Source organism: Mauremys mutica, chromosome 12 (genome assembly GCF_020497125.1).
Source record: "Mauremys mutica isolate MM-2020 ecotype Southern chromosome 12, ASM2049712v1, whole genome shotgun sequence".
Lineage (NCBI taxonomy): Eukaryota > Metazoa > Chordata > Testudines > Geoemydidae > Mauremys > Mauremys mutica.
Window position 1 is genome coordinate 25,189,219 of NC_059083.1, and position 25,984 is coordinate 25,215,202.

Here is a 25,984-nt window from a genome sequence, read left to right on the forward strand (position 1 = left end):
CCCATCCGAGTGTCGCGTCACGCCGCCTAAATCCCCGCCCCCCTGAGCGCCGTGCTGCCCAAGCCCCGCACCCCTCCCGAGCACCGCACCACGCCACCCAGGTCCCCACCCCCCGAGCGCCATGTTGCCTAAGCCCCCCACCCCTCATGAACGTCGCGCCGCCCAAGTCCCCGCCCCCCCGAGTGTCGTGTTGCCCAAGTCCCCGCTCCCCCGAGTGTCACGTTGCGCCGCCCAAGTCTGACCCCCTCCCCCCAAGCGCTGCCCGGCCAAATCGAAAAAAACAAAAATAAACCCAGAGCGCCGCCCCGTCCCAAGGTGCCGCCCCAAGCACGTGCTTGGTAGGCTGGTGTCTGGACCCGGCCCTGTGTGGCAGAGAGCTCTGTTCGCGTGTGACTAAGGGCTTGGCTACACTTACAAGTTGCAGCGCTGGTGGAGGCTTTCCAGCGCTGCAATTACACCCCGTCCACACTTGCAGGGCACAACCAGCGCTGCAACTCCCTGGCTGCAGCGCTGGCTGAAAACCCATCCCGGCAGGGGTATAAGGAGTGCAGCGCTGGTGATCCAGCGCTGCTCAGCAGGTGTGGACACTCACCAGCGCTTTAAGTGTCCTCCAGGGAATAAGGAGTTATCCCAGAATTCCTGTTCAGCCACTCTGCTCATCAGTTTGCACTCTACTGCTCTTGCCTCAGGTGACCCGCCCTTTAAATGCCCCGGGAATTTTAAAAATCTCCTTCCTGTTTGCTGCAGCCAGGTGTGTGTGGAGTGCAATCAGTTAATCTTTCCAGGCGACCATGCCTCCACGCGGCAAACGAGCCCCAGCATGGAGCAATGGCGAGCTGATGGACCTCATCAGTGTTTGGGGGGAGGAATCTGTGCAGGCACAGCTGCACTCCAGCCGTAGGAATTACGATATCTTTGAGCAGGTATCAAGGTCCTTGCTGGATAGGGGCCATGATCGGGACGCGCTGCAATGCAGGGTGAAAATTAAAGAGCTGCGGAGTGCCTATTACAAAGCCCGTGAGGGCAATCGCCGATCCGGAGCTGCCCCCACGACCTGCCGTTTTTACAGGGAGATGGACGCGATACTTGGGGGTGACCCCACTGCCAATCCCAGGACAACGATGGACACTTCTGAGCTGGCTGGGGGACAGGAGGAGGAGGCGGAGGCGGCGGCGGGGGGGGGGAGGAAACCGCGAGTGAAGCTCCTGGGATGGGGGAAGACACCCCAGAGTCCCTTGAGGCATGCAGCCAGGAGCTCTTCTCAAGCCAGGAGGAAAGTACCCAATCGCAGCAGCCAGCAGTTGCAGAAGGACAAGCAGAGGAGCGGGTTACCGGTAAGCGGCTTTTATTTTCTGGGTGGAAATGTTTCTGGAGAGGAAGGGGGGTTATGGCTGCATGCATGCCAGACTAGAATAGCCCGTTGATGTGGTCTATCACGTCGCGGTAATCTGCTTCAGTTATCTCAGCAAAAGTTTCAGCCAGAGCGTGGGCAATATGCCTGCGCAGGTTTATAGGCAGAGCCACTGTGTTTCTTGTCCCAGTCACGCTGACGCGTCCGCGCCACTGTGCCGCGAGTGGTGGGGGGACCATTTCTGAACACAGGCAAGCCGCATAGGGTCCCGGGCGGAATCCACATTGCTGTAAAAGAGCCTCCCGCTGTTCCCTAGTGACTCGCAGCAGGGAGACATCTTCCAGGATTAACTCCTGTGAAAAATGTTGGGAGACTCTTTAGTGAAGAGATAGGGAGATAGTGAAGATCACCCCTGCAGCTGCATCTTCACTCAACCCCTCTATCACTCCAGATTACCCGAAGCAACCAGCTCCCCTCTATCAATCAAGCCCCACTTCTCCCTCTATAAGCACCCCTCACTCACCATTTCGTGGCTTCTGTCGTGTTATGCGTGTGGTAAAAGAATGCTAAAATGAGAACTCCCTCAGTGTAACAATTCATGTCTGGAGATAGTGGATACAATGCTGCCCCTGTTAAATGTTGTCATTTCTGGGTTTCTACAGTGACCTTGACTACTGGACTGAGCAGATGTTCCACTCCACAGAGGCTTCAAAATTTGAGAAAAAATCCCCGAAAGAGCAAAGAGGACATGCTGAAAACTGTTCTTCATCACTCTGCTACAGAGAGAAAGGAATTGAAGGAGTGGAGAGAGAAGGAAAGCATGATCCGCCAGAGACATTGGCGTAGAAACGCTGTGGCAAAGAGGAAAAGCACAAACCAGCTGCTAGACATCCTGTCGCGCCAAGTGGACTCTCTCCAGGCTATCGTAGCCATGCAGGCAGAGCAGTCCCGTGCTGCCCCACAGCCCCCCCCGTCCCAAAGCTTTTTGCCTTGTGCCCCAATGTCAGCTCAAACCGCCTTTCCCCAGCATTCAGGTTCTTACCACCACCAGCTGCCTCCAACACCTGTACGTTCACCAACCAGCCCTGATACCTACCAGCACCCTTACCCTCTGCACTCAACACCCATCACCATGCAGTATATGCACCCTGAAGTGCAGGATTCGTTAAACAGCACTCCAGACAGGACATATGCAAACTTGTGACTGTACAGTTCACCAACCCACACCCCTGCCCTCTTGTTTTCATGAAATGTTGTGTGTCTGTCTGTCTGTCAAGGAAGTTTTTTTCTTTTCAATAAAACAATTCTTGGCTTTGAAAACAGTCTTTATTATAGCAGATAGTTAAAGATACCTTAGCCCAGTAAAGAAAGAGGCACTGCAAATCATATTATTATTAGGGATAATAGAATAACAGTGTAAGCAGTGCAATTCACTCCCATGCAAGGCAGCAAACATTACTGTTGGCTTTCAGCCTCAAATTCTTCCCTCAAGGCATCCCTAATCCTTGTAGCCCTGTGCTGGGCCTCTCTATTAGCCCTGCTCTCTGGCTGTGCATATTCAGCCTCCAGGACTTGAACCTCGGTGGTCCATGCCTGACTGAATGTTTCACCCTTCCCTTCACAAATATTATGGAGGGTACAGCAAGCGCATATAACCGCGGGGATGCTGCTTTCCCCCAAGTCTAGCTTCCCATAGAGACATCTCCAGCGAGCTTTTAAATGGCCAAAAGCACACTCCACAGTCATTCTGCACCGGCTCAGCCTGTAGTTGAACCGGTCCTTGCTCCTGTCAAGCTTCCCTGTATAGGGTTTCATGAGCCAAGGCAGTAACGGGTACGCGGGGTCTCCAAGGATCACAATGGGCATTTCAACGTCCCCTACTGTGATCTTCCTGTCTGGGAAAAAAGACCCTGCCTGCATCTTCCTGAACAGGCCACTGTTCCGAAAGATGCGTGCATCATGCACCTTTCCAGGCCAGCCTGTGTAAATGTCAATGAAACGCCCGCGGTGATCCACAAGCGCCTGGAGAACCATAGAGAAATACCCCTTATGATTAACGTACTCTGATGCCAGGTGGGGGGGGGGGCCAGAATAGGAATATGCGTCCCATCTATCGCCCCTCCACAGTTAGGGAAACCCATTTGTGCAAAGCCATCCACAATGTCCTGCACGCTCCCCAGAGTCACGGTCTTTCTTAGCAGGATGCGATTAATTGCCTTGCAAACTTGCATCAAAACGATTCCAACGGTCAACTTTCCCACTCCAAACTGGTTCCCAACCGACCGGTAGCTGTCTGGAGTTGCCAGCTTCCAGACTGCAATAGCCACCCGCTTTTCCACCGTCAGGGCAGCTCTCAATCTTGTGTCCTTGCGCCGCAGAGTGGGGGCGAGCTCAGCACACAGTCCCATGAAAGTGGCTTTTCTCATACGAAAGTTCTGCAGCCACTGCTCGTCATCCCAGACTTCCATGACGATGTGATCCCACCAGTCAGTGCTTGTTTCCCGAGCCCAAAAGCGGCGTTCAACGGTGCTGAGCATTTCCGTGAATGCCACAAGCACTTTGGTGTCACAAGCGGCAGGAGAATCGATATCGATATCATCGTCAGACTCCTCACTGTCACTTTGGAGCTGAAGGAATAGCTCGACTGCCAAACGTGTTGTGCTGGCGACACTCATCAGCACAGTCCTCAGCAGCTCGGGCTCCATTTGCCACAGAAATCGCGATTCACACAGAGAGTAAAACACTCACAATGGCGCCAAACATTGCCGGAAAGAGTGAATGCTGGGATGTGAAGCGATGCACCACAGGGCGTTGGCACACAGGAAGCGGAATGACCCGCACACTTCCTTCCCCTTCCCACAATACTCAGCGCCAAAACGGCACCAAAACGGGACGAGGTGCTCTGTGGGATAGCTGCCCACAATGCACCTCTCAATACAGCGCTGGAAAGTGCTGCAAGTGTGGCCACACTGCAGCGCTGGTAGCTGTCAGTGTGGCCACACTCCAGCGCTGGCCCTACACAGCTGCATGACCAGCGCTGTAACTCCCAGCGCTGCAACTTGTAAGTGTAGCCAAGCCCTCAGTTAAGAGTGTTTCTGTTCATCAGAATGGGGATGAACTCAGCACTAAGGTTGGTGTCAGGACTATTTTTGTGTCCCCGCCCCCTCCGTGGCCCTGACTGAGGCCCTGCCCCCTGGCCGGGCTGGGAGACTTGCCCGCTATGGAGAGCCCCTGACACTCCACCTGCCCTGGACATGGGTCCATGGGCCTTTGGCAGCAGTCCCCAGCCCATGTTCCCATTCCCCGGGGTGCACCACCCTGGGCAGGTGGAGGATCCAGGGCTCCCCAGTGCAGTCCCTGGATGGCAGCCTGGTTCTGGCTTCTGGCCTGGCCAGGGCCTCAGGTAAAGAGGAGGAGGAGTGGGGCCACTGAGAGAGGCCAGCACCAGGGAGAGGTTGGTGCCATGGGCACAGGCTGCACTACATAGTGTGGCAAAGTACCTTCTCAGTCTCCCCAACCTCTGCTGTTTTTAGCCCTGGTGAGACAGGCTTGGGTAATGCAGTCCCCCTTAGGACTCAGGGGAAGTCTGTTCCCTGTCTCCACCAGTCTTGTTTAAAGTATTTTTACCCTGCCTTGTGGGAGAGTGTACTGCCGCTCCCCCTGGGGAGGCTCGCTGCCTTGCTGCTCCAACACTCCTGGCAGCCGGGCTCCTTCTCCCTCTGCTCCCCCTCAGCTGATTCTAATTTGCTACCTTGGTAACCCTTTCTCAGCTGAACCTGATTGACCTGTAGTTGCCTCCCAGTTGATAAGGAGGAGGGGCCTTTTAACCCTCTGGGACTGACTCCTACCCCACCCTTGCAACTGTCTGTCCTGAGTTTATCACAATAGATAGGAGCTGCTCAGCTGCCCTGCCCTAAGCATAGATACTGCCTGCGATGCTCCACACCTGCCCAAGGCAATGTGGCCCTCTTTCCCCAAACTATGCCCATGCTAAAAAGTGTTCTGGTCACCCCATCTTTAAAAGGGTGGGGAGCAGGGCCGGCTCTAGGTTTTTTGCCGCCCCAAGCAAAAACATTTTTGGCTGCCCCCAACCCCAGCCCTGAGCTCCCCCCGCCCACCAGTGCCCCCCTCGCCCCCTGCCGCCCCAGCACTGGGATCTCTCTTCACCCCCCTCCACCCGCACCCCCAGCTGCCCCAGCACTGGGCTCCCCCCCCCGAAGTGATCTCCTCATTCACCGCAGCAATCCCCGTTTACACTTGCAGTGGGGATCAAACCATTTATCCTATTTTTATGTCACTTTCATATAAATCTCACCCCCCCATCCCCATCTTTAGTGCTCCAAATGCACATGGAAGGCATAGGGACTAACCCTCAGACCTTGTACCCGGAAAGGGATGGGGATCTAGTAAAGAGGGTTCAGGCAGAAGAACGGGTGTGGGGGTGCTGGGGGCTCTACACTGGCAGAGAAGCAGGGTGCAAGGTACTCGTGGAGGAGGAGAGGGGGTATCGGGAGGGTTGCGGGAGAAGAAGAGCAGGGGAAGGGGGAGGTGCGGGAGGAGAGGGCTGGAGGAGGGTACAAGGGGAGAGGGGTGGGTGAAGGGAGAGTACAAGGAGCGATGGGGGGAGGTACAAGTGGAGGGGCTGTGAGCAGTATGGGGGGGTGTAAGGGCTGAGAGGGGCAGGCGCTGACAGCCGCTTCCCCTGCCCCGTGCAGGCAGAGAGGAGGGACACTGACCCCCCAGGTGCTCGAGCCGCGGGGGTCCCCAGGCGGGGCAGTATCCCCGGCTGCCCGCTCGGCGCCAGGCTCTGCCTCTCCTCACCCAGGGCAGGCAGCGCTGGGCTGAGGTGGGGGAGGTGCGCGGCAGGCTGGGTCCAGGGGCAGGAGGAGGCAGCAGCAGCTCCCTGGGCTACCCAGCCATTCACCCTGTCAGCGTGCGAGCCGGGATCCGCGCCCCCTGCCCAGCCCTGTGGGGAGGAGACCGACTGAGATCTGTGGGTGGTGCGGCGGATCCAGGGAGATACTCTGACTCGCTGCTACTCCAGCAGCAGCTCTGGCTCCATCCGATCCGCCGCCATCAGGGCTACTTTGGGAACCGCTCTCCCCTCGCTCTGGCGTGCCTGGCTCAGTCCTTCCCTTGGCCACACCCTTATTCCCGAGTGCGGAGGACGGGAGGAGGAGGCGGCGGCGGGGGCGTGGGGGTGTTGGAGGGGGGTGAGTTGTGGGAAGCAGCAGAGTCTGGGAGATTTCTCCTTTGCTTCTCTGCTAGGAGCAAGAAGAAAAGGGAGCTGGGGAAAGTCACAGCGGGGGAGGGTGTTAGATGAGTCTCGGCGAGCCCTGTGGGGAGCCGCTTTCCATACAAGGAATAGGAGGAACTCCCAAAGGCAGCATCTGATCTCCCAAGCTTGGGGGGAGTGGGGGCAGATGGTGCCTAGTCCCAGCCACATGCTAGAAAGCCCTGCACAAGGCAGCCTCATAGGCCAGGCTCCGAACTGGTCCAGGTTTGCTCCACAATGCACTTTGTGTTCTGTTTTATGGACTGGCCCTGTGCTGGAGCCGAGGCAGCCTGGGACCTGGAATGCAGAATCAAGCGAGACTCCGGCTTGCCGCCTGGTTCGAAAGCCTCTCCGGGCTTGTCGCTAGCGGCCCCTGGGCATGAGTGGCTGGGTCTCTGCACCTCCTGGGCGTCCCGCTGGGCATGAGCGGCTGGGTCTCTGCATCTCTCAGGCGGCTCCCTGGGTCTGATTCTCCCAGGCAGCCCCTGGAGCCGAGCCCAGGCTGATGCGAGGAGAGGGGCTCCCTGAGTGTGTGAGGAGCCAGGGAGGAAGGGAAGTGGGGTCCGGGATGCAGGGAGGGGGGAGGGGTCCTGCTGCCGCTGCTGCTCTGAGTCTCCCCACGGCGATGCTGCGTTTCCCCACCAGAGTGGGTTGTTCAGGGCGCCGTCGGGCTGAGCAGGGGGCACAGATCCCGGCTTGCGCGCTGACAGGGCGAGTGGCTCTGGCCAGGGCTGGCTCTGGCTTTTTGCCACCCCAACCAAAAAAAAAAAAGGGGGGGGGCGCAAAGTGCCGCCCCAAGCACATGCTTGGAGGGCTGGTGCCTAGAGCCGGCCCTGGTGGGGTTACTGGATCTACTTACCGTTTAATGTGTTATTTTTAGACTGTGTGTGTCATGGTCGCTGTCAGTTTGGTTGGTAACTTTAGCTACAATCTCATGAAGACGTTTTCTCTGGAATTTTCTGATAATTTAAAGGCAATCTTCACCGGCAAACTCACCCTGTCTGTGTGCGCCAAAGAATTCTCCCCTTTTTCTCTCCAGTTCAGACGGCAGAGTGTCTTGGGGGAGAAAGGAGAAGAGAGGTGAGATTTCAGACTTTCATATTCATAAGAGCATCCCCACTCTGAAACTGTTTTATAATTATGACAGAGAAACAGACAGAGAGGCCCAGAGACACACTCAGGTATTTAATATAAAAAGGTCTGAAATCTATTTCCCCTCTCAATCAGGCATCTCTCAGCAATGGAGCCAGCAGCCTCACAGCCTCACAACTATCCCAGGACACACAATCTGTAAGAGATTTACTTTTCCCTCCTCATCCCCTCCCTCCCTTCAGACTCCAGTTGGTTTGTCTCATTCACTTACTGCCTTTTGTCCTAACCTAGACCCAGAGCCTGCAAAGACTTTGGCATAAAAGTAACTTTACCCACTTGGGTCCCTTTGACACTAACGGGTTGTTCAGAGTTTGGGAAATCCTGGCTCTAATTGTGAGCTGTTGGGTCTGTTTACTCAGTGTCTCCACAGAGAGGCGCATGATGGGGCCTCGTCATCCATAGGCAGAAATAGGAATAATAATAAAATCATTTTATCCATGAGGACATTGAGGCGGAGGAAGGTTGGCTCCATGGACCAGATTCACCTTTGTACCCACAAAAGGAGAGAGGGGAGGGGCCATTTGTGACTCCACTATTCAGTGCCTGCAGGGGCCAGTGCAGACCTTGGCACAAGCAGAGGAAGTTCTGAAGCCAGCCAGAGCAACATCCCTAGGACAATGACCCCCGAGTGTTTAGGCCATTGTGCAGAGTGTCAGAGGCCCAGCTTTACATGGCCCATGTCCCTCTGTCCCTCGTCCACTCCCCTCCCTCTCCCACCCGCCCTCACCACCCCCACCCCATTCCCAGCCCTCTCAGGAACATGCCTTGTGCCTGCAGCTGCTGGGGAGGATGCACAAGAGGTGCCTGTGCTGGAGGGATCCCTGACCATAGGGGAAGGGGCTTTTTCCTTCCCCACAGCCCATTTGGCCCAAACTAGCTGCAAACGGGACCAGAGCTCAGTGATGGGCTGGATCCACCTTTGAGAAATTTGCCCCATGGCTGGTGATGGGGCAGTAGATGGGGAGGGCTCTGAGCTATAGAGAGTTCTTTGCCGCATGTCTGGCTGTTGGGTCTTGCCAAAATGCTCGGTATCCAACTGACCATCATATCTGGGATGGGGAAGGGATTTCCCCCCAAGTCAGATTGACAGAGAGCCTGGGGATTTTTTACCTTCCTGCCTCTGCAGCGTGGTGCACGGGTCAGTTGCAGTTTTAACGTAGAGTCAATGGTGGAGTCTCTGTAATTTCTGTACCTATTGGGTTTCTGGGTTCTGTAACTTGTGTATCTATTGGGTTTCCGGGAAACCGGGCGGGCAGAAGTCCGCCCAATGCTAAAAGATCCCCGCCTCAGCCTAAGGGGAGGATCTACAGGACCTCAGAAACCCACGAATTTCAGGGGACAACTAATAAAAGAACAGGGACAGGAGTGCGGTAAAAGGGTCATAAGAAGGGAGCCCGACTGGGACACCGAGCAGAGAACCCCGGATAGCGCCCACTGCTCCTCGAAGGCGTCAAGGGAGCCAGTGGACGCCGCCCAGAGGAACTCCGCCCAGAGACGTGAACGGACAGAGGATCGGAAACAAGCCCCACAGTCACAGGAGTCTCCATTGGCCAACCGCCTCTCCCTGGTCGCGTAGATGGCCATTTTAGCCAGGGCGAGGAGGAGGTTGACCAGGAGGTCCCGCGACTTTGTGGGGCCATGGATAGGAAGTGCATGGAGAAGGAGGTGGGGGGAAAAGTGCATCCAGAAACGAAGCAGGATATTGGTGAGGAGCCGGTATAGGGGCTGCAACCTGGCGCACTCTATGTAAACGTGTGCCAGGGTCTCCCTCACGCCACAGAAGGGGCAGGTGTCTGGGGCAGGGGTAAACCGCACCAAGTACACGCCCGTGCTCACGGGCCCATGGAGGAGCTGCCAACTGATATCCCCGGTGGGCCTCGGGACCAGGGTGGAGTACAGGCTGGCCCACCAGGGCTTCTCACCCTCCAGAGGTGGCAGGAGGTCCCACCACTTTGTGTCAGGGTGGGACACGAGGGTGAGGAAGTGAAGGATGTGGAGCACGAGCGCGTAGAGCTGCTTCCTTGGCGCGGTTTGGAAACGGACCGGCTGCAGATCGTGCAGCCGGGTTGCAGAGATAGGGTCGGGGGGCCAGTCGGGTCCACAGGGCAAGGGCCCAATGAAAATGTCTGGAGGGCTCGGGGTGGGGGGGTGGGCGGGGCGTGCCCTCACGTAGGACCCGGTTGAGGTAGGCCTGAGCAGCGGGTGGGAAAGCGGCCTACACCTCCTGTAGTACGCGCCGGGGAATACAACGTCTGGAGAGCCCCATCTGCCGAGCGAGCGTCAGGGGATCCAGCCAGTCTCCCCGGTCGTAGTCCAGGAGGTTTCCGACCCTGGTAGCTTCTGCCAGGACCAACCTCTGGCGCACCGCGGGGGACTCCGCCACCTGCACACGGAGCTGGGGATTGTGTAGCAGGGGCTCCACGAGGAGATCCGCCCCCTTGGTGGCCACCACGGACATGGTCGCAGAGAATAGCTTCCAGGTCCGGAGGAGGTCCTGGTAGAAGACCGGCAGCCCGGAGAGGTCTCGCGGAAGACCCCTCGGATCGAGATAAAGGAGCTGCCGGTCGTATCGGAGCCCTCGGAAGCGGCGGAGGAAGGCGTGCGCCAGGGCTCTCCATGCCGGACTACCCGCACCATACAGGAGCCTCTGCAGTGCCTGGAGGCGGAAGACGTGGACCTGAGTGCGCAGGCACTTCAGGCCCTGCCCTCCCTCCTCCAGGGGCAGGTGGAACACCCCTGCAGGGACTCAGTGCAGTCCTGGCCAAAAGAACTCCAGAACCACCTTTCAGAGGTCGGCCAGGAAAACCGGGGCCGGGACCAGGGTGTTGAGCCAGTACCAGAGCATGGACAGGATCAGTTGATTGAGCACTAGTGCCCTCCCTCAGAGGGAATGGCACCGGATGAGTCCTGTCCATTTCCGGAGCCGCTCCACCACCCTGCCCTCCAAACCTTGCCAGTTCTCCGGTGGAGACGGTTGCGTGGCAGAAAGGTAAACGTCGAGATAGAGCAGCGGACCCGCGCTCCACCGGATGGCCTGAAGCGCGGGTGGGAGGGAGCTCGCCTGCCACCTGTCCCCGACCACCAGGCCAGAACTCTTGACCCAGTTGACCCGGGCGGAGGAGGCCGCCGAGTACACGGCCTGGCAGGCCTCCACCCACGCCAAGTCGCCCAGGTCCTGGACCACGAGGAGCACATCGTCGGCTTACACCGACAGGACCAGCCGCAGCTCCGGCTCCCGAAGCACCAACCCCGTCAACAGAGGAAGGGCTCGATCGCCAGGGCCTACAGGTGGCCCGAGATGGGGCACCCCTGCCGCACTCCCCGCCCGAAGCTGACCGGCTCGGTCAGGGTCCAGTTGAGCCTGACCAGACACTCTGCGGAAGCGTACAGCACCTGGAGAAACCCCACAAACTGGGACCCGAAGCCTAACGCTCGCAGAGTGCCCAGGAGATACCCGTGGTCCACCCTGTCGAACGCCTTCTCCTGATCCATAACTTGTGTAGTGGGGCAGTTACCCCCCTCCTGGGATAAAAGGAGGTAAAAGGTGAAAAGCAGCTGAGCTCGGCTGACTGGGGAGGCAGCCACAGCTGGGGCCACACCCAATTAGATCACAGCTGGCCCTGATCAAAGGGCTGGGAGCTAGGCAGGCAAGAGTCTCACTGCAGGGCACCTGGGAGCAGAGCGTATCTTACACAGAGCAGGGCTGGGGCGGGGCAGGCAGAGCTGGGGAGCTCTGGCCTGGCAAGTCCCCAGGCTGAGGCCTTGTTAAGGGCCAGGGATGGTACTAGAGCTAGAAAGGCAGTAGGTCCAACCCCTTTGCTAATGATGAGTGGACATTGCGGACTGCAGGCTGCAGCAGAGAAAGGGGGCTAGATGACTGGCTGAGTCAAGGTGGGTATAGAGGGTTGGGATTCCCGTGGGAGAGGAGACCCACAGTGTGGGGGTACTGCTGTGGGCAGAACCCCAAGTTAAGGGGCACTGGGGTCCAGGAGGGGAATGGGGAGGCCTGAGGCAGGACAGACACTGGCCAGCAGTGGCTGCTCTGGAGCTGGAAAGTTAATTCCCTCACTGACCAGCAGGAGACGCTGCACTCCTGAGTGCTCAACTTGTTACACTTGAAGTTTTAAAATCATGATTTAAGGACTTCAGTAACCTGGCCAGAGGTTAGGGGTCTATTGCAGGAGTGGGTGGGTGAGATTCTGTGGCTTGCAATATGCAGGAGGTCAGACAGGATGCTCATGATGGTCCCTTCTGGCCTTAAAGTCTTTGAGTCATTTCTTAATTTAACAGCATCGTCTAAGTGTGAACCAATTGATCAGCTCCATTCTCTTCTCAGAGGCTTATCCAAATTTCCATTCCTAGATCCATTCTAGGTACCTTTGAACTTCCCCAGAATCTCCATTAGCACAATCGTTTTCTGGGAGAAACCACTCACTCGCTCTTCCAGTTCAGGAGAAATCTCCTCTGGCTGCTGGAACTTCCCCTTCTCACACCTGGAGGGAAACAATTTCACGTGATTATATTTTACTGTGTGACTCATTATAAGTTCTGGCTAGTGAGTCGCTGCTCTAATGGGCCTGGAGTTAGAATTCCTCGACTTCTCCCAGCCTCAGAGCAGGTGGAACACAACCCAGGGCCAAGCAACCTTCTCTTCAAAGGTCATTAATATTCTTCAACTCTGGTCTGGAGAGACCAGCTCTGGGGACAAAAGGGGAATTGAGTCTCCATGGCCAATTCGGTCCTTGGCCTCCAGGCTCTGAGGGTCAGGAGGTTCCCAGGTGAAGTGCTGTAGAAATCTGCCTCTAGAAACTAGACTGAGACACCAACTACCCCTTCCCCAGCTCATTTCTCACAGGTCTCCAAACAGCCCTCAGATGGGGAAAGGCTCTACTTGAAAACTACTTGAAAACTACTGCCCTGGGCTGAATAGTGACCAGGACCCAGCAGTGACAGGCCCACATTCCATCCCCACAATCCTGAGGCAGCCAGTCCCCCAGGGATGTGACATCTCTACAAAATATCTGAGGTCAGCCTTTCCCACTGACTGGAGAATTCCAGAGTCTTTTGTACAAGAGTAAACACCCCAGGATGAAGTTGATCAGAGAGATTTGTATCCAACATGTGATCTCCCCACACATTTTGCTGTAGAGCCCCAGGGAGATGCGGTGCTACCCTCATCATCAAGCTCTTTCCCAGCATTGTGGAGTGCGACGGAGCCACATACCTGCTCAAGGTGGTTCTGACATCCTAGAGGAGAGAGAGACAAAAGAATTTCAGTCCCCTCTGACACACACACACAGGGGATCCCAGGGAAGGGATTTAGGAAGTATGGGGGAAGAGACTCTGCCCTGGCCCCAGGGCCATTGATTTCCTGAGCTAATGGGGCTTTTCCATCTTTCATATCTCTGTGACTCTGCTAAGAATAATACTCACTCAGATGTCAGCAATGCACATGCCGAGTTACACTGAGATCTCCGACTGCTGGACTCCAGTGCTTATGATTCAGCGGCCCGCTCCTCCCTCTGTGGGAGTCTGGCATGTTTCTAATAATGAGTGCTGGTTTCCAATTGTCCCTGGGGGTGCTGAACCCCAGGCCCCACCTCCACTCCAAACCTTTCCCCAATGCAACACCCCAACCCAACTCTTCCCACTCCCACTCAACCTCCACACTGTCTCTTCCTCGCCTCCTCTTGTGACCTGCCATAAATATAAAGGAAAAAGACACATAAAATACCTCCTTGCAGCTGTACTGAATTGCTTTACCTCTAAGGGGTTAAGAAGCTCAGATAACCTGGTTGGCTCCTGACCAGAAGGACCGATAAGGAAATAAGAAACTTTCAAATCTGGTGGGTTGCGGGAGGTTTTGTTTGGGCTCTGTTTGTTTGTTCCCTCTCCTGATAGAGAGATAGATCAAGCAGGTACAACATCTCCTGAAAACCTACCTGAAATGATCCATCTAAGATTACAAAAATTCTAACTAAGGCAAAGAAATGTGTTAGGTTATTTTGTGTTTTAGATTGTGAATTGTCCCTATGCGAAGAGGTAGTTTTATTCCTTTTTTTGTAACTGTGCAGTTGAGTCCAGAGGGGAGTCCTCTGTGTTTGAAATCTTTTTATTACTCTGTAAAATTACCTTCCATCCTGATTTTGCAGGTGTGATTCTTGTACTTTTTTCTTTATAATTTAGTTATTCTTCAAAGAACCGGATTGATTTTAGTGTCCTAAAGATAAGGGTCTGGTCTGTACTTTCATTAAAGGCAATTGGTTGGTATATTATTCTCAAGCCTCCACAGGAAAGGGAGTGAAGGGGCTTGGGGGGATATTTTGGTGGAATAGGGTTCCAAGTGACTCATCTCTGAATTTTTGTTTAAAATCAGTTGGTGGTGGTGGCAGCAATACCGTCCAAGGACAAGGAAAGGAATTTGTGCCTTGGGGAAGCTTTTAACCTAAACTGATGGAATATAAGATTAGGGGGTCTTTCATGTGGGTCCCCACATCTGTCCCCCAGAGTTCAAAGTGGGGAGGGAATCCTAACATGAGCACACGCCCTCCCAGCTCCTCCCCCTCCCTCCCAGCATCTCCTGCACACAGTGGAACACCTGACTGCAGCAGGCAGATGGTGCTGGAAGAAGGAGGAGGAGTTGATCGGCAGGGTTGATGGTGGGTACCACTGAGGGGGAGAGCTGGCTGTCCTGGAGCACCCACCTATGTTTCTCAATCAGTCTCACCTGTAGGAATTCACTCTCTGGCTTCTGACACTTCCCCTCCAGCTCACTGATCAGCTCACTCAGACGGGAAATCTGCTCGGAGAGTTTACTGACATTTTCATACTGGATCCTCACAATCTCCTCATCCAGCTTCTCCAGCTGGGCCAGCAGGAGTCGCTCTTGTTCCTCCAGGAACTGCTGCAGTTGCTGAAATTCAGACACAATCTTCTGCCTCTCGGTTTGTGTTTGTTTCTGTATGAAAATAGGGCAAGGGCTGGTCAGGGACATGGATGGAGCCCAGGGTCCTTTCATGAAGAGCTGAGTGTGCAGGAGGGTGATTTTCTGTGAAAATCCTACAATTTCTGACATTTGACTCTAACCTTTGGGTACTAGGCAGGGGATTCTCTCACACCTTTCTCTTTGGCCCCGGTATCCCCCTGAAAGTGAAGTTTCTCTGTCAGTCATGGTCAGCATCTTCTGTTATTTATGGTTTGCGGAAATTCAGACCCAGAGCAGCAGGAGGCAGGACTCAGCACTACACTGACAGAGACGTCAGGGGAGTTAAAAGAAACAAACGTTTTAAAAATGCACAAAATGTCTAGACCCAGTGGACAGCACTTCACAGGGACATTGAGTTCACTTGGGGGGATTTCTGGGTAAGCCACAAAGGCTACTCATCAATTGAAAGGGAAGCTTAGGGCTTGTCTACACAGGAATCAAACCCAACAATCCATGGTCATGGAGAAACACACACATAAGCCCATGTTCACCAAGGCCACACAGGAGTTTGCCTCCAAACAGACCTCCCACTACAAGTCTCTGCTGGTTCATAACAACAGGCACCTAACAGATACTCCTGGCAATTCCCCTCTCCAGTCGCTTTCAATCCCAGCAGCTTTTCTCTCTCTTCCCTCAGAGTCTTCAAATGGGCCTGGATTCTTTCCTGAAGAAACAGAAAGGATTTGGGCGGTTTCATCTGGATAGTTGAGAGGTGCTTGAAAGTGGGTGTTTTTCCACCCAAAACCCAAGATGACTGTGGTTCTAATCACTTTGTGACATCAGGGCCACCAAGGAGATCAAACCTCATTAATAGAGATTGGGAGCGTGTCACATTCAGACTCATTACCAATTCCGGTTCAGTGTTTTTAGTAATTAGGGATTTCAATTATAACCAAGCTTTACTGGTATTTGTGAACTGCTTAGTAGTACAGAGCATAACAGGGCACTGGAGTTACATGGGAGTGAATCAATAAACCTGTTTTGTAGAAGGTTTAATGAACCAAGTGATACAAATCCTCGAAGCCACCTGGGTTTCACACTTGAAGCCCTGGGGACTGCACTGGTTGGGCGGAGCTGGTTTAAGCACCAGGGCAAACCCCATGAGACGTCGGGAGGCCATTCGTCTGGTTTGAAGCTGCGCAATCCCAGTTTTGTGGAGCACTGTCCCTGTCCGGTAGGGACTCGCCACTGAACATGGCTTTGTCTGGTGCAAAAGGGAGAGGAGGAGACGGAGGATGCAGGAGAACATCCATGAGGATGGGAGTGGCACCTTCATGCAGAATGATGCAAGCAGGTGGCACACTGAAAAAAGCGGTGGTGGGGCCCACACAGGGTGACTGATGCTAGTGAAGACGGGCCCATGCAGGCAGGTGTGGGCATGTCCGATGTTCTGGGGATGCCTCAGTGACCTCCCTAATTAGACATGATGCAGATTTGTATAAAGAATGGCTTTGGGTTTGCCCTACTACTGTCCTAAAGCCTTTCCGTGGGATGCCCCCTGGGCAGATGCCCACTGTCCCATTCCCTGGTAAAGATCCCGGAAGCAGTGCATTCTGGGAGATTTCAAAAGTCTGCCTGGTGGGATTCATGCAGGGGTTTCAAACTCAAATGACCATGAGGGCCACATGAGGACTAGTACATTGGCCTGAGGGCCGCATTACTGACACCTCCCCACACCGCCCTCGGCCCCGCCCTCACTCCACCCATTCCCTGGCCCCATTCCAACTCCTTCCCCGAAATCCCCACCCCAACTCTGCCCCCTCCCTGCCCCCAGGGGGCACAGGAGGGATGTGGGGTGAGGCAGGGGCTCAGGGCAGGGAGTTGGGGTGCAGGAGGGGTGTGACAGGGGGCTCAGGGCAATCGGTTGGGGTGCGAGGTGCAGCAGGGGGTTCAGGGCAGGAGGTCGGGTGCAGAGTGCGGCAGGCAGCTCAGGGAAGGGGGTTGGGGTGCAGGAGGGGTGCAGCAAGGGCTCTGGCCCAGCGTGCACTGGGGGAAGGGCAGGCTCTTCCTGCCCTGCCCCTGCACCGCTCCGGGAAGCCGCTGGAACGTGCGGGAGCAGGGGCACGGGGCGTGTGTGTTGCTGTTGCTTCAGGCACTGCCCCCAGCATCTCCCATTGGTTGGGAATGGGGAACCGCAGCCAATGGGAGCTGCTGGGGGTGGTGCCTGAATCAACAGCAACACACACACCCCTGCGCCTCTGCTCCCCCAGGTTCCGTCCGCTTCCCGGAGCGGCGCGAGGGCAGAGCCGGCCGACCGGAAGGGAACCTGCCCTGCCCCTGGTGCGCGTGGGACCGGAGCCGCTCTAGATAAACGCTGGGGGGAGGCCGCGAGGAGCTCGTGGGCCACAGAAAATAACCTCGCAGGCGCATGTTTGAGACCCTGGACTAATGGAACCACTTTGGCTGGTCCTTGCCCACGTACACAACAGAACAGGTCAGACTGACACTGGTCAGCTCCAGCCTGGGGTTAGTTTTGCTACAACCCAGTGAAATCCCAGTGGTACTTGGCATGGACCTGAGCTGTCTGGAGCCCTTTTGTGTGCGGACTGGAGGTGCTCGGGGTCCCACACACTCTTTAGCCCAGTGATCTCCGCTAGTGCAGGCCGGCAGCATCTGAGTTAAATCCCTCGTGGAGCAGCACAGGAGTTCAGAATCCCAATGAGAAACCTCCTGTCACTGACATGCTGGGTGATTGTGTGCAACTCACTGCCTCAGTTTCCCTTCCCACCTTTTGTCTAGCTAGACCAGTGATCACCTACCAGTCAATTGCAATTGACTAGTAGATCCTGGAGATTCTCCCAGTCGATCACGATCTTCGGCAGCGCAGGCAGGCTCCCTGCCTGCCCCAGCCGTGCGGCACTCCCAGACGTGGCCAGCATGTCCCCACAGCCTGGGGTGAGGGCAGGGTTCTCTTCACGTGGCTCTCGCCTGCAAGGACCATCCCCGCAGCTCCCATTGGCCAGAAATGGGGAACTGTGGCCAATGGGAGCTGTGGGATTGGTTCCTGCAGAGAGGGGCAGCGTGTGTAGCCACATGCTCCCCTCCAGGGGCCACAGGGGCACATTGGCCCCTTCCAGGAGTGGCGCAGGGTTGGGACAGGCAGGGAGCCTGCGTTAGCCCCGCTGCACTACTGACTGTACACCAACCTCCTACTCCAGCCCTGACCCTGCTCCCAGAGCCAGCACCCTGTGCCCTCACCTGCACCCCAACCCTCTGCCTCAGCTTGGAGCCCCCTCCTGCACCCCAACCCCCTGCCCCAGGCTCAGCTCAGAGCCCCCTCCCGACTGCAAACCCCTCGGCCCCAGCCCAGAGCCCGCACCCCCACCTGAATCCCAACCTCCTGCCACAGACCAGTGAACGTGAGCGAGGGTGGGGGAGAGCAAGCAATGGAGAGGGGGGGTATGGAGTGAGCGGTGCTTCTGAGGGGGGGCGTGTAGATCCTGTTTTCAAGATTTGATATTTTGCCTCTGTTGCTATAACAAAATTAATGGTCAGGCAGTGTGGCATCTCCCCACACAAGGAAGACTTTACAGAGCTGAATGATGAGTCACACCCGTGACAGGGAACTCTCAGTGAAATTAGCCTGTCATTAAACCCCCAAAGTTAACCCATTAAATTTCACAGCAGTTCCCTACCTTGTACTCCTGGGCAGCCTCCTCGATGGGGACCACCGTGTGAGTGCGGTGAGCCCGGGGCTCTCTGCAGATCACACAGATGGGGGTTTGATCCTCTTCACAGAACAGTTTCAGAGCCTCCTGGTGTCTCTCACACACCCTGTCCCTTCCTGCTCCTTTTGCTGCCTGTAAGCTCAACCGCTTGGCGATTTCTACGACATTTGCCAGCTGCCTGTTGGGCCTGAGGTTTCCCTGTTGCACAGTTTCTCTGCACTGAGGGCAGGAGGCGGCTGTATCGGATCCCTCCCAGCACTGGCTGATGCAGGCTCTGCAGAAATTGTGCCCACACTCCAGAGTGACAGGTTCTGTGAAATACTCCAGACAGACGGGACATGTCGCTTCCTCCTGGAGCCTTTCCACGGGGTTCTCTGCAGCCATGGCTCCCTCTGGGCAGTTTGTAACAGGCTTTGTTTCAAATTCCTGAATTCAAACTATGCCCCGCCTGCAGCAGCAAGGGGGTGGTTCCTTGCCTGAAAATGACTCATGCTATTTGCTGAGCAGGAAGGACCCAAACAATTTCACCCCTGGAGGCTTTAGTGTAAAAATGTACAATCACACCGGTGCCAGGTAACTTTCAGTGAAATCAGCATGTAATTAAAACCCCAAAGGGCTCTCTGCCTGCAATCAGCCCTTGAGCTGGTGGGGAGGGTCACTGGGGCATCCCCCGGTGAGGCTGAACCTGAAGGAGCAGGAGCTGGGTGTCTAAGGAGTGATATAATATCTCATTGAAAGGTGACACAGGGCCAGAAAGAGTTAATTAACTCACAGACTGACCTGACCCATGGCCGAACTTTAAAGACTGCTTAGGAAGATATGTAAATGAATAGAGCTTTGCCATGCAAGCCTGCATTGTTAGAGATAGAAGAGTAGATATTTGTTCAGGTCTTGTGACGTAAGCAAACATGTCTATAGCTATAGCTTTGATTCAAAGATCAAAAAGAGAGTATTTAGGAGAAGGATAGTTAAGCCTATTGTTTTCTCAGGCCAAAAGGCTGCTGGAAATGTATAAAAACCTTGGGACATGATCCTTCTTCATTTCAGATCTGCTTTGGGTTTCAAGTGGGGGAAACCTTAAGCTACAAGGATTGAGATCCCCAGTCATTGACTGGAGCCATCCTGAACATGGACATTGGACTATAACCTAAGGACTATTTCTAAAAGGACTTTTGGCAACTACAAACTCATCTCTGCCATAGGTGCCGACTCCATGGATGCTCTGGGGATGGAGCACCCACAGGGAAAAATTGGTGGGTGCCAAGGCGGGGATTTGAGGTGGTGTCCAATTGGAACAGGGAGGCGGCTGGAGTCAGGGCGGGACTGGGGGCAGGGATCGGAATGGGAGGGGGGGCGAGCATCCACTGGTGCCAAGGAAAGTTGGTGCCTCTGATCTCTGCTATGTATTTGAACCTCATGAATTGAATTCAAGTCTGTATGTATATTGATATTTTAACCAACACTTTCTCTTTTTTAATAAAATTTAGTTTAGTTAACAAGAATTGACTATAATCGTTTATTTTGGGTAAAATCTAAGTTATAATTGGACCTCTGTGTGTGGCTGGTCCTTTGGGATCAGAAGAACTTTTCCTTTTATATGATGAGATAAGATTTTGAGTAATCATCATCATATCTGATATGTGTGTCTGGATGGAGGCCTTAGGCTGGGCACTTTAAGGGAACTGCATTGTTTGGACTTCTGGGTAAGCAGCGAGGTAATACAGAAGCTGATTTGTGCTGGCATGGTAAATCTAACTATTGGAATATCCACCAGTTCTGTTTGCAGTTCACCTTAATAGAGTAACCTCAGCTGGCTCCCACAGGCAGCATCATCACAAACTTTAACTCTGGATTTCTGAGTTTTCTCAGATTTGCTTAGTAGTTACCTTTGACTGTTTGTTTCAATAACTGAGGGCTCAGTGAAACTGCCCACTGCAACTGTAAAGTTAACTGTGAAGGAGACAGCTTTCTTAAGAGTTAGTCCAAGGCTGTTGGTTGAACTTCTGCCATTCTGAGAACCAAGAAAGTAATAATTATTAATAATAAAAAATATTATTTTGTCTTTCAAGTGCAAGCTGCATGGCTTGGACCTGTCTCTGCTAATAACCATACAATGCAGAGGAATAATTAATTTAAAAAGAAATATCCCTGAGTAATTTTTCCTCTGGTAAGTGGGGAATAAAGTAGAAATGTACCACACATACAGATAGTAGCCGTGCCACTGAACGCGGGGCGTTTCTGCTATGTAGCAGTCTGTATTACGATAGAGAGTCTGCACTAAAATAAATTTTGAGAGATCATTTCATGACAAACCCTACATTTTGTTTATTAGAACATTTTTAATATAAACTTTTGGTGTTCAGTTCCTGGGGTTTAGTCCTGTATGCAACTTTTTTTAAAAGTTAATTGAAAACTCAAAACAAGAACAAAACCAAACCAAACCTCTCCTTTAATAGGCTCCAACTTCATACAAAAGTTTTCTATTCAGAAATGGGATAATGAAACTGACCAATATCCATATCTCACTCACCTAAAAAATAAATCAATAAATAAACAATAGTATTAGATGCTTCCCATTCTCAGATACTATTTCGCTGTATTATGAATACAAATATTAAGACTGAGAGATTATTTTTATCCAGACCTCTTTTAACTATTGCTTATCAGCTGGGTGAAATGTATCCAAATTAGTCTTATCCCACGTATTTTAAAGTTAGAGTAACCGCCCCTTGCTGCTAAAAAAAGAGGGAAAACTACAATTGTGTCAGCGTATTTGTGGAAGTGGGGGAAAGTGAAATTTACCCAGGTCTGCAGTAAGTTTCTCAAAAACATTTACACAGATAAATATTAATGATTATTCACAGCTGCTTTCTCCATGAGTTTCCAGTTAAATTATTGTATTCTTTTCGGCCAGGGAAAATGCGGATTTATTTTAAAATGCTTTTGAAGTGAGTTGTGAATTGAACAAGGTGGGACATGAGGCCATATTATAGTGTCTCCATTGCTGACAGCGAAGACCTTGGATCCATTCACCCATATGGCCAGTGAGGACAATAGAAATTAAGTGCTCCAGTGTCTTTCCAAGTATCAAAGTTTAGGCTGACTGGTCTATAATTCCCTGTGTCCCCTTTTTAAGAATGGTTCTACAAGACATCAAAATGCATGAGCTGAACCCTCCCAAAAATCATGAGATTGGCCCAATAAATCATTACATTTAAAAAAAATTTTAGGTCAGTCTCTTGATGTTTGATGGACTCCCCCCGCCCCAGCCCATCCTCAGAGTGTGACAATTGTTAATTTTTTTGGAATTGGGTAGGATTGCATTTGGGCAAGTTGCGAAACTTTTCTTCAAATTCATCATTTTGAAATTCCAAGTAACATTCCACGAAATGCTGATCATCATGCCTTCCCTACTCGTCTGCTGACAAAATCTTTTTATTTTGGCGAGGGACCTCAAAAGCTGGAAGTGGCCCGGGCCTTTCTGGACCTCCTCTCCCTCCGTCACATGCACATACATAATTGAAAAAAAAATCACAATTGGGTCAAAAAAGAAGTGATTGACTTAAAATCAATATTTTAAAAAATACATTTTGAGTTTCTACTTTTTTGCCATTTGGTTTCTGACCCCTGAGTGTGCACTCAGGTCAGAATCTTAAACTCTCTCCTGCAACCATAAAAGCTAGAAATTTATTTTTAGTTTAAATGAAATCTGAGATTCTCACAAACTCATAACTAGAGCATTCGGACTTACAGAAAATTACGGAATGCTGTGAGACTTAAAATAAAACCCACAATAACTTATGAGAGTTGACAACAATGCAGCTGGTCAAAAATGTTTAAACAAAAATGGTTTTTTCAATAGAAAATGGTTTTTAGACATTTTTTTGAAAAATGATTTTTTCCAATTTTAATGTTTCTAATTTTTCAATGAAATGATGCTAAATGAAAAAAAAATTCAAATTGACTCAAAATGAGAAACCTTAATCAAATGGAATAAAAACATTTTATTCGCCCATCTCTTATCCTGTCTCAAAGGAGAAAAGGGAGCAAAAATGAAAACTGAAAGAAAGAAAAACTAAAATCTAATTTTTTGTTCAATAATGTAATTAAAATGTGAAAAATAAGCAAATTGTTGTATACAAAACAAAAAAACAATTTCACAATACTGCCATTTTTAAATAGCTGCACTCTGATTGGTTTCCTCATGATATTGCCCCTTCAATGGCTTTTCACACAGGAGGAGATAATCTGTTACACAATGTATAAATTTCCTTTTTTAGTATGGCCTGAAGTCCCTACTCAATGACACTCTTGAACACAGGATCAACTTCAGGCACATGCTGAATTCCCACTGAGGTCAGAAGGAGAAAAGGAGGCAGGTTTCTGTTTCAATTGATTCTAGCATAATTTTATTTTTTTTACAAGAAAAAAAGGATTCACCCCCCCACCCCCCACACACACACACATAAAAACCTGCAATAACAGCACAGGCAGAAAATTAGACTGGTTGCTGGGTTTGGTGCAGTAAATGTCCTGTATTGATAATATAGGAAGTTATTTGCTACAAATCTCCCCCAAGAGGAGTATTGGGCCCACTGTTCTTGAATAAAATTCAGCAAAACAAAGAAATGACTAATTCCACAAGCTGTAAAAGTCTCATGTTACATTGCTATGAAAACAATCTGCGATGTATTTGACAGCAACAAATATCACAGGATTATTTACTCCTTGTGTTTTTAATAATCTGTCCAAGCAATAAGTATAGTGTATTAGATGTAATAAACAGTCCTTTCAAAACATCAGGTTCATCAGAAGTGATTGGCTGTGTTGTTGCAGCCATGTTGGCCCCGGTATATTACAGAGACAAGGTGGATGATGTGAGATCTTTTATTGGATCAACTTCTGTTGGGGACAGCGATGAGCTTTCCAGTAACACTGTCATAAACAGATAGTTAAGGGTTAAAGTCTGTTTTACCTGTAAAGGGTTAACATGCAGTACCTGATGACCATCTGACCAGAGGACCAATCAGAGACAAGATAATTTCAAATCTCTGTGGAGGGAAGCCTTTGTCTGTGTTCCTTGTTGGCTCTGTGTTCTCTTTTTGGATCTAAGAGAGGCCAGTCAGGTCTCCAAGTTCTCCTGGAGTAGTTCCTACTATTCAATAGTGAGTATTAATTAGAAAGGTGGATTAGTCTTATAATTTGATTTCGACATTTGCAATTGTGTGTTGGCTGAAGGAAATTCTTTATTCCTGTTTGCTGTTACTTTGCTTTTACTGAGAAAGAAAGGAGGGGGGATTCTCTCCATAGATTGATAAGTTTAGACCCTGTATTTTTGCATCTTGGGTTACAGAGACAAGTTACTTTCTTTTTATTCTTTAATAAATCTTTTCTGTTAAGAACTTGGTTGATCTTTCCTTGGGTGGATTCTCAGGGAAAGGAGAGGAGGGAGGTATCCCTCTGTAGTTGGATCCCGGTATCTCTCCTAGGAAAAGGGAGGGGGGAGGAAGCAGGGGGGAATGGTTTATTTCTCCTGGGTGTAAGAACTCCATGGATTTGGGGCTCTTGGGATCCCCAAGGATTTTGGGGAAGGACTGTGTCCCAATCCACGTACCTGATTGGGTGGTGGCAGCTTTTACCAGATCTAAACTAGGATTTTTAGTTTAGAGGGAAACCAGTGCAGGTCCCCATATTGGAACCCAACAGCTCTAAGTGGGGGTGAGACCTATGACATGGTGGCAGCTTTTACCAGATCTAAACTAGGATTTTAGTTTAGAAGAAGGATTCATGCAGGTCCCCATATTGGAACCCAACAGCTCTAAGTGGGGGTGAGACCTATGACAAACACACAGCCCTAAAGAAGAGCTCGGTGCAGCTCCAAAGCTCGTCTCTGCAACAACAGGAGATAGAATCTTTTATGTGACCATCTCTCCCACCTGGTTTAAGTTCATCAAAACTCAAACTTCTGAAAACCAAGAAATACAGAGTTAAGGTACCGGCCAATGCAACGTTAACCCTGCCCTCATGGGGCTGTCACTAGTCACTGGGAAATTATCTGTATGCACCTCAGCTGTATTCCTGGTGTGAGGTGTAGCTAGACCAGGGGTCAGCAACCTACGGCACGCATGCCACCTTTGGCACGCGAGCCTATTTTTCCTGGCACATGGCTGCCAGCCGGGGATCTGGCCGCCGGCCCCACTCAGCGCACAGCTGGCTGAGTTAACGGAACCCCAGGCCGGCAGAGGCTGAGTGGGGCCAGCGGACGGGACCCCAGACTGGCGGCAGGCACACCCCCGGGCTCCCCTCTCACCGCACTCGGGTTCTGCGGCTCCCAGGAGCATGAGTTGCCAGGGTGCAGGGCACTGAGCCTGCTGCGGGAGGGGCGGTGGCGGCGGTTCACATTCCCGGGAGCTTCAGAGCCCGAACACGGCAAGGAGGGATCCGGGGGATGCATAGGGCCCACCGCCCGCATACATCTGCTGCAGGAGCCCCCCCGGGGGGGGCACTGGGCCGCAGCCCAGGCAGACACGCCCCCCGGCCAGTGGTAAGCTGGAGCTGGTTCCCACCGGTTCGTAAGAATCAGTTGTTAAATTTAGAAGCCGGTGTAGAACCAGCTGTTAAAGGGGCGGGCAAACAACTCCAGTCCGTAGGCCACATCCGGCCCGCAGGAACGTCCTGTCTCTGGCCCACCAGAGCTCCCAGCTGGGGAGGCTCCCCTGGCCCCTCCCCCGCTCCCTGCCCCCCTGCAGAACTGCAGCATGTCGACCTGCCGGTGCCAGCGCTCTGGGAAGCTCTGCAGCTCTTGCCGCTTTGAGTGGCATGGTAAGGGAAGGGGCAGGGCTGCGAGCTCTAGCGGGCCGCACGGCATCGTTACACGCTGCCCTGAGCAGCATGGTGAGGGAGTCAGCCGGGGCTGGGAGGAGGGTTGGATAAGGCAGGGGCCAGGCAGGGAGCGATTGGAGGGGGCGGTCAGGGGACAGGGAACAGGGGGTTCAGGTAGACATGAGTTCCGGGGATCTGTTGGGGTGGTGGTTCTGGGGATCTGTCGGGGGATCTGATGGGGTTGGGGGAGTCAGGGGACAGGGAGTGGGGCGAGTTGGGTAGGGAGTGGGGAGGGGTTCTGGGGGGCAGTTAGGGTGGGGGGTCTCAGAGGGGGTAGTCAGGGGACAAGGAGCAGGGGGGATTGATGGGTTGCTTGTGGCCCTTGTTGGTTCTGAGAGGGGCAGTCAGGGGAAAGACATAGGTGGGGGTCGGATGAGGGGGACAGGCTGTTTTGGGAGGCACAGCCTTCCCTACCCGGCCCCCAATACAATTTTGCAACCCTGATGTGCAGGGCCGGCTTTAGGAAGTGCAAGGCCCGATTCGAACAGTTTTGACGGGGTCCCGGCAGGGATAAGTAAAAAAAAACACATGGGGCTTCTTCTCACCCCGCGCTCAGGTTCTGCGGCTCCTGGAAGTGTGAGCTGCCGCCGCCGCCCCTCCCACAGCTCCCGCCTCCTGCTGCCTCAGCACTCCACATGGAGCCAGCGTCTGACCGGCAGGGCCTGGTAAGG

General features: G+C 52.7%; 2 protein-coding genes across 2 annotated transcripts in view; both read right to left on the bottom strand.

The window, feature by feature from the left end:
• The window catches only part of LOC123344875 (zinc finger protein RFP-like), a 44,994-nt gene extending 26,040 nt beyond the window's left edge, over window positions 1-18,954 (bottom strand). Inside the window, exons 1-7 of the mRNA XM_044981366.1 lie at window positions 18,399-18,954; window positions 15,333-15,427; window position 15,024; window positions 14,506-14,736; window positions 13,003-13,025; window positions 12,156-12,271; window positions 7,623-7,682 (exon numbers count right to left, since the gene is read on the bottom strand). Coding sequence (XP_044837301.1) covers window positions 7,623-7,682; window positions 12,156-12,271; window positions 13,003-13,025; window positions 14,506-14,736; window position 15,024; window positions 15,333-15,427; window positions 18,399-18,815 — 943 coding nt within the window. The 5' untranslated portion in view covers window positions 18,816-18,954. The remainder of the gene's footprint in view (window positions 1-7,622; window positions 7,683-12,155; window positions 12,272-13,002; window positions 13,026-14,505; window positions 14,737-15,023; window positions 15,025-15,332; window positions 15,428-18,398) is intronic.
• Window positions 1-25,984, bottom strand: part of LOC123344920 (tripartite motif-containing protein 15-like) — a 346,226-nt gene that overhangs the window by 289,402 nt on the left and 30,840 nt on the right. The window lies entirely within an intron of this gene.